This window comes from Cetorhinus maximus, unplaced genomic scaffold, assembly GCF_964194155.1.
Source record: "Cetorhinus maximus unplaced genomic scaffold, sCetMax3.hap1.1 HAP1_SCAFFOLD_566, whole genome shotgun sequence".
In the NCBI taxonomy this organism is placed as follows: domain Eukaryota; kingdom Metazoa; phylum Chordata; class Chondrichthyes; order Lamniformes; family Cetorhinidae; genus Cetorhinus; species Cetorhinus maximus.
This window is the reverse complement of record NW_027596508.1, coordinates 227051-233675: the sequence shown is the minus strand read 5'-3', so window position 1 is coordinate 233675 and position 6625 is coordinate 227051. Positions and strand designations below refer to the sequence as shown.

Here is a 6625-nt window from a genome sequence, read left to right as displayed (position 1 = left end):
TTGTGTTGAGCTTCACTGGAACAATGCAACAGGCCAAGGATGGACATGTGGGCATGAGAGCAGGGTGGAGTGTTGAAATGCCATTGAAATATAGTATAACCTCAGCTGCAAACTCAGATTCCAGTTTGAAACTCACCTAGACCATTAACCTCAAGGATACAATAACAATTTGATTAGTACAGACTGAGATAGAGAACACATATCAGTCTGAAAAGCTCAGAGTATCAGAATGGCAGATACTGTATTCAGTCTCACAGAGCAAACTGAGCACAACAGGCAAGTTTAAAATTCTCACAGTCTGCTTAAATAAAAATGTATCAATTTGATTATTACAAAGTGAATTACACTTACACAGCAATGGAGTATTAGATCCAAAGATACCTGAGCTTTCATAAGTGTGTTCACACACAAAGGGATTTAATACTAGGTCAAACTCAATTACTTTATTAAAACCTACAGCATCAATGGCCTGTTTTTGTTCTGAAATTTCAACATGGACTGAACCTAGACTTGTAAACAGTCTCAGAAACTGAAGGTTATGCAATGAATCCCACACTGTCAGAGTAGCAGAGACTGACAGATTCAGAATGATTCTCAACGACATGTCCAGTACCAGAAACTGACAGATACATACTAAATACTACACTCAAAATTCCTGAGTCTGAATAATATTCCATTTATCTGACACAGACATAAATTACCACTGACAATGAAAGATGGTCACAAACTCACATCAAACACAAACTCACATGTTGGTGCGCTGCCTTTTTGAATACAACTGAGTGGTTTACTCGGCAATTGTAGATGGCAGTTCAGAGTCAACTTCATTGCTGTTCTTGGTCCTAGGATCCAATATAAGCCAGACCAGGTAAGGATGGGGATGATAAATCTACTTTCCTAAATATTTGAAGGTGTTAAACTTAGCATTTTGAACACTATTTCTGAGATAAATATGACATACAGATACACAATCAATCCCAGAGTCACATGCAGCATCAAAGACTGAGAACTAAACAATAACTGTCTCTTTCACATACAGTCAAGTCACTCACCATCCTGAATTGGAATTATATCACTCTTCCTTCACTGTTGCTGGGTCAGAATCCTGGAACTCCCTTCCTAACAGCACTGTGGGTGCACCCACAACACATGTACTGCAACGGTTCAAGAAGGCAGCTCACCACCACCTTCTCAAGGGCAACAAGGGATGGGCAATAAATGCCGGTCCAGCCACCAAAGCCCAGATCACATGAATAAAAAAAAATACAGCACCAGAGACTACTCAGCAAATCTTACACAACACCAGACACTGAGACATACAGTATGAAGACCAATACATGCACAATAAAAAAGAGACTAACACAGAATGAATCCCAGTATGCACACCATGCCAGAGACTATCAGAAACAGAATGAATTCCACAGTCACAATGTACTGGAGATTGAAAGATATACATTAAAAAAAAATCCCACATTCACCACAGTGCCAGAGAGTGACAGAGACAGAATGAATCCCACATCACACAAAGCACATTGACTGATAGATACGGGGTGATTCTCAAATTATCCCAGAGATGTAGAGATTCAGGATGTATCTGACATTCACACAATGCCACAGACTAAGAAACACAGAGGAATCTCAGAGCCAAGGACTGATAGAGACAAAATGAATCCTTGATTTCTGAAGACATCAGGCACTGAGTTACAAAAAGGCATCAACGCTTACACAGGGTACCAGAGTCCAACAGAAACAAAATTAATTGCAAGCTCCCATACAGTGCCACTGATTGAGAGAGAATTGATCTCACTCATATCCAATACTATCCATTGAGGCAAATTCAACATTTAACACTCTTTGGTGCTGTAAGTGACAGTGGGATTACTTCTGTCAAAAATTGCAACAGATGGGGCTGTTGAGAATGAATCACACTCTCTGAATCAGTACCAGAGACTGACCGATACAGACTGAATTTCACACTCCTATTCAGCAACGGATGTTGACAGGTACAGAGTTTATCTCACATTCACACACATTATCAGACATTGACAGTGAATGAGAAGTTCAGACTCAGAGATAGTACCACAGACTGAAAGACATCGAATCAATACAACTCTGACCTACAATGCCAGAGACTGACAAATAAAAAAAATCATTAACATACAGTTACAGAGACTGACAGGTACAGAATAAATCCAATAATTTTCGTGGCGGAGAGAAACACATACTGATTTAATTTCGCACTGGCGTGTAGTCCCAAGAAGCGAATTATTTCACTTACATGCACCAATAACGGACAGATGCACAATGAGCCTCAGGATATCAAATGAATCCAACATTGAGACATGGTCCCATCAAGTCACAGATACAGAATAAATCCAGGCCTCGCACTCTGTACCACGGCCTTCCAAACAGTGAAGGAACCCCACACTCACACACAGCATCAGACAGTGAGTAAATCACGCACATTACCAGAGTCTCACATTTCCTGAAGGAATCCCACATTCCTATACAGTCCCTCGCAGCGACAGCCAGGCGCCATTTCCCGGTGTATCTTTGCACACTGAGAAACTCCGGCTGGAGAGGGGCTTTGTAAAATGTATTTCCTGATTGTAGTAAGGATGCTTATGATTGGTGGAGAAAGCTAAATATAATTGGTCTATTGTACAATCCATACGGAAAATCACAAAAATAGATGACGTGTTTAGTTTTAAAAATGTCCAATCAGAATCATTGTCTCCCCCATTCCTCATTAGCATATATCTGTCATACTGTCTATATAATGAGCGGACGGAAGGGATTTGGTTTATTTCTGTGTCTGAAATTGAGATTGAAGATGGCTGAAGAGAAGAAGAAACCAGTTGCTAAGAAGGGCGCCAAGAAAGCGGTGAGTAAACCGGCAGGAAAGGGCGGCAAGAAGCGGCGAAAGTCGAGGAAGGAGAGTTACTCCATCTACATCTACAAAGTGATGAAGCAGGTTCACCCCGACACCGGCATCTCCTCCAAGGCCATGAGCATCATGAACTCGTTCGTGAGCGATATTTTCGAGCGCATCGCGGGTGAGGCTTCCCGCCTGGCCCATTACAACAAGCGCAGCACCATCAGCTCCCGGGAGATCCAGACCGCCGTGCGCCTGCTGCTGCCCGGGGAACTGGCCAAGCACGCCGTGTCGGAAGGGACAAAGGCGGTGACCAAGTACACCAGCTCCAAGTAAAACCCCACAATGCACTGAAAAACACCAGAAACACAACGGCTCTTTTAAGAGCCACCCACAATCTCTCTGAAAAAGCTATACGATTGCTCCACTTCTAAAGTTATGATTTTTACTGTGAAGAATTTTGAATTATCAAATTGTTATTTTCTTTTTGTTTCAATCACAGCGATTCTCGGTGATGTAGATTTAACCCTCGTTCAATTATTGAGTCAGGTTAATAATGCCTCATCAATTAATGACTTGCCGATCACCCTCGGCGCTTTCTTTTAAGACGCGTTAATATTTGGCCCCTTTCCCTGGTTTTGGAGAGAGAGAGAATAGAAGCAAATGCGTCAGTTTCCAGTTCTAGTCGAGTTTGGTCTCAATCATTGATCAGTTCATTTCCTATCAGCCCCGGTTGTGCAGCAACCTTCAGTCTCAACGCTGGCAAAAATGGTCAGTTTTGTCTGTCATAAATATCTACAATATACCGTCCGTTTGCAGAACGATGTAAATGGGACTTTCTGCGGCTGCTGACAGGGTTTCACAAAGGATCGAGATTGACCCCCGGATCACGGATTGTAAAAGCGATTTGGAACATGGGATAAAATGTGAAATAGTCCCATCAGGGACGCGTATTTTTAAAACTTCCAATTCGTACTATGTTCTAAGAAGTCCGTTCTTTTTCATTTATTTTTAAAAATTTAGCGGGCTTTTAAAATTTGAAAAAAGATCGGTTGAAATATCAAAATTTGGCGCCGTTATTTTCCGCCCTCACTCCGTGGAGTCTCCGGATTGGTGAGTTCAGTAGATATCTGATTGGTGATATGAATAACATTATGAGACGCAGCACAAAGTGACCAATCAGCAATGCCCGCAGCACCATTCCTCCCGAAGCTATAAGAGAAGAGAATCTGAGGGGATTTCCTCATTCACTGTGAAAGTGTTTGTGAGATTGTGAAATGTCTGGAAGAGGAAAGACCGGCGGGAAAGCTCGCTCCAAGGCCAGATCTCGCTCCTCCCGGGCTGGACTGCAGTTCCCGGTGGGCCGTGTTCACAGGCACCTGAGAAAGGGCAACTATGCTGAGCGTGTGGGTGCCGGAGCCCCGGTCTATCTGGCTGCTGTGCTCGAGTATCTGACGGCTGAAATCCTCGAGCTGGCTGGTAACGCGGCCCGGGACAACAAGAAGACCCGCATCATCCCCAGACACCTGCAGCTGGCCGTCCGCAACGACGAGGAGCTCAACAAGTTGCTGGGAGGGGTGACCATCGCTCAGGGCGGGGTGCTGCCTAATATCCAGGCCGTGCTGCTGCCCAAGAAAACCAGCGCCGCTGCGGGCTCGAAGACCAAGTGAAGCGGCCATTCTTTAATCTAATAACCCAAAGGCTCTTTTCAGAGCCACTCACAGGATCATTGAAAGGGCTGCTCACTGTCAGGAGATGGAGTTATTGTAACGGTGGATTTATCTGTTTCTGATTTGTTTACTTGTGTTTTTAGTCCCCTCTCTGCATTGCGCTGTTTCTCTGCTCCCACATCTTCCGCTTTAATGAACTGAAGAATTGAAAGACAGAGTCAAAGTCGACATTTTCATAAATATTTAATAGTCATAAATATCGAGTTTGTCCCGGTACATTCATGAAAACTATGAAAAATGTCACGACTGGTGCATTAAATGCTTTGTTTTTACTCTCGGGTGATCTGAGCGCCGCTCCAGGAACAGAGTAAACTCGGAAACGGAGCGGACATGTTCGGGCTGATCTGTTTATTCCGCAGTTTTCCCAGAGGCCGGAATCAGTGAGAGTTGAGCACTCACAGAACCTGAGTCCATTTCTGCGGTTTCAGATCTGCACCCGTCCCCTTCCCCCCTCCCCCCGGTCTCCCTATTCTCCGGACACAAAGCTGCCTGTCCCAGGCGGTTTGGTGTCGGGGATTCTTTCCGCACTCCCTGTTGTAACATTCCCGGCCGCTTTTAATGGAGAGGATCAGAAATCAGCCGCATTTCTCAATCCCCGTGAAGTCTGTGTGAAGGAGTTGTTTGGTAATCTATACGTTTTTGCTTTTCCACTGATTTGAGCTGATTTAAATTGCTGAACGGGGTCTTATTACCGCCGGTTACAGATAAGAGACTAACACATTCAAACTGGCGTTCAGTTATTTTGTATTTTTCCTGTACTGAAATCGGCGGGCATTTCGAATTTGAAAATGTAAGCCAATGCAAACTTCCAATTTCTTCTCCCTGGCTGTCCGATTGGTTAGGAATTTGATTGAGAACAGGGTATCCAATTAGAGCTACAGCCTCTCAACCCGTTCATAATGATTATTAATAGACAGATTAATCTAAAGGAATCGGTGTCTTCAACCTCAGTTGCACTTGAGTTCAAAAATATACTCTATATTCTAAAATATACAGGCAAATAAATGAAGGCACCGGAATAATTGTGATGTTTCCACCAGCCAAGTTAGAATGAAGATTCCCGCCAGCTCCTCTCACACAGTACGTACTTTATAACTGACACGGCATAGAGACACAGGCAGGTCATCAGTTCCAGTGTGATATTTTCAATCCATCAATCAAACAGCGCAGGAGAGACAGACGCTGTTTCCATATCAACATTTAAATATCAGATAAAACGGAGACAACGGTGTCAGTTTCAAGTTTACCGAATTAACCTGAATAATATACTCTGAGATTCATGTGAAGTACCAGTCCAATATTTGCACACATCACGGGTTTATAAATTGCAGTGTCAATTCCCATTCTCTGTCCTGACATATACATTAGATGCAAATCCAAAACTCAAGTACATTATCAGAGCGAGATATTCTGAAAGCAAGTATAACCTGAGATACAAACCTTAATTCCAGTTTTATGAAACAAAAAGATACAATATCAATTCGATGAGTATGAACTGAGCTGTAACTTTCATACTAATCCTAAATGTTCAATGTCAGATTGAGAATACTGTGCCAGTTCCAGACTGATCTCCATTTTACATCCATATCAAAATTCTTACTCAGAATCAGACTGAGTGTCACAGATCAAATCGATCAGTATAACCTGAGTTACGCCCGCATCCCAAGCGAGTAGCAGGTTGAAAGATACATTATCTTTCACAAATGTGTTCACAGTGACAGACATTTAACATGGGCCATAACTTACAAACATTGCTTGCTTAATAGCTACCACATCAGTGGCCTGTAACTGAGCTGAAAATTTGCACCGAATGAATCAAAACGTAAACAATCCCAGAGACTGAATGTTATATAATGAATCCCATACTCAGTCACATATACTGAATGACAGAGACTGACAGATAGACAATAATTCTCAACACACGTTCAGTGCCAGATGCTGAAAGGGGCAGCTGTTTTTTTTTTCTCCCTATATTAATTCATGGGATGTGGGCATCGCTAGCTAGGCCAGCATTTATTGG

General features: G+C 42.9%; 1 protein-coding gene across 1 annotated transcript; it reads left to right on the top strand.

Annotated features, from left to right (window-relative positions):
- The first annotated feature begins 2821 nt into the window (after window positions 1-2821).
- Window positions 2822-3407, top strand: LOC144674122 (histone H2B-like). The gene has a single exon (XM_078535630.1). The coding sequence runs from the start codon at window positions 2834-2836 to the stop codon at window positions 3209-3211; it is 378 nt and encodes a 125-aa protein (XP_078391756.1). The 5' UTR covers window positions 2822-2833; the 3' UTR covers window positions 3212-3407.
- The last annotated feature ends 3218 nt before the right edge of the window (window positions 3408-6625 follow it).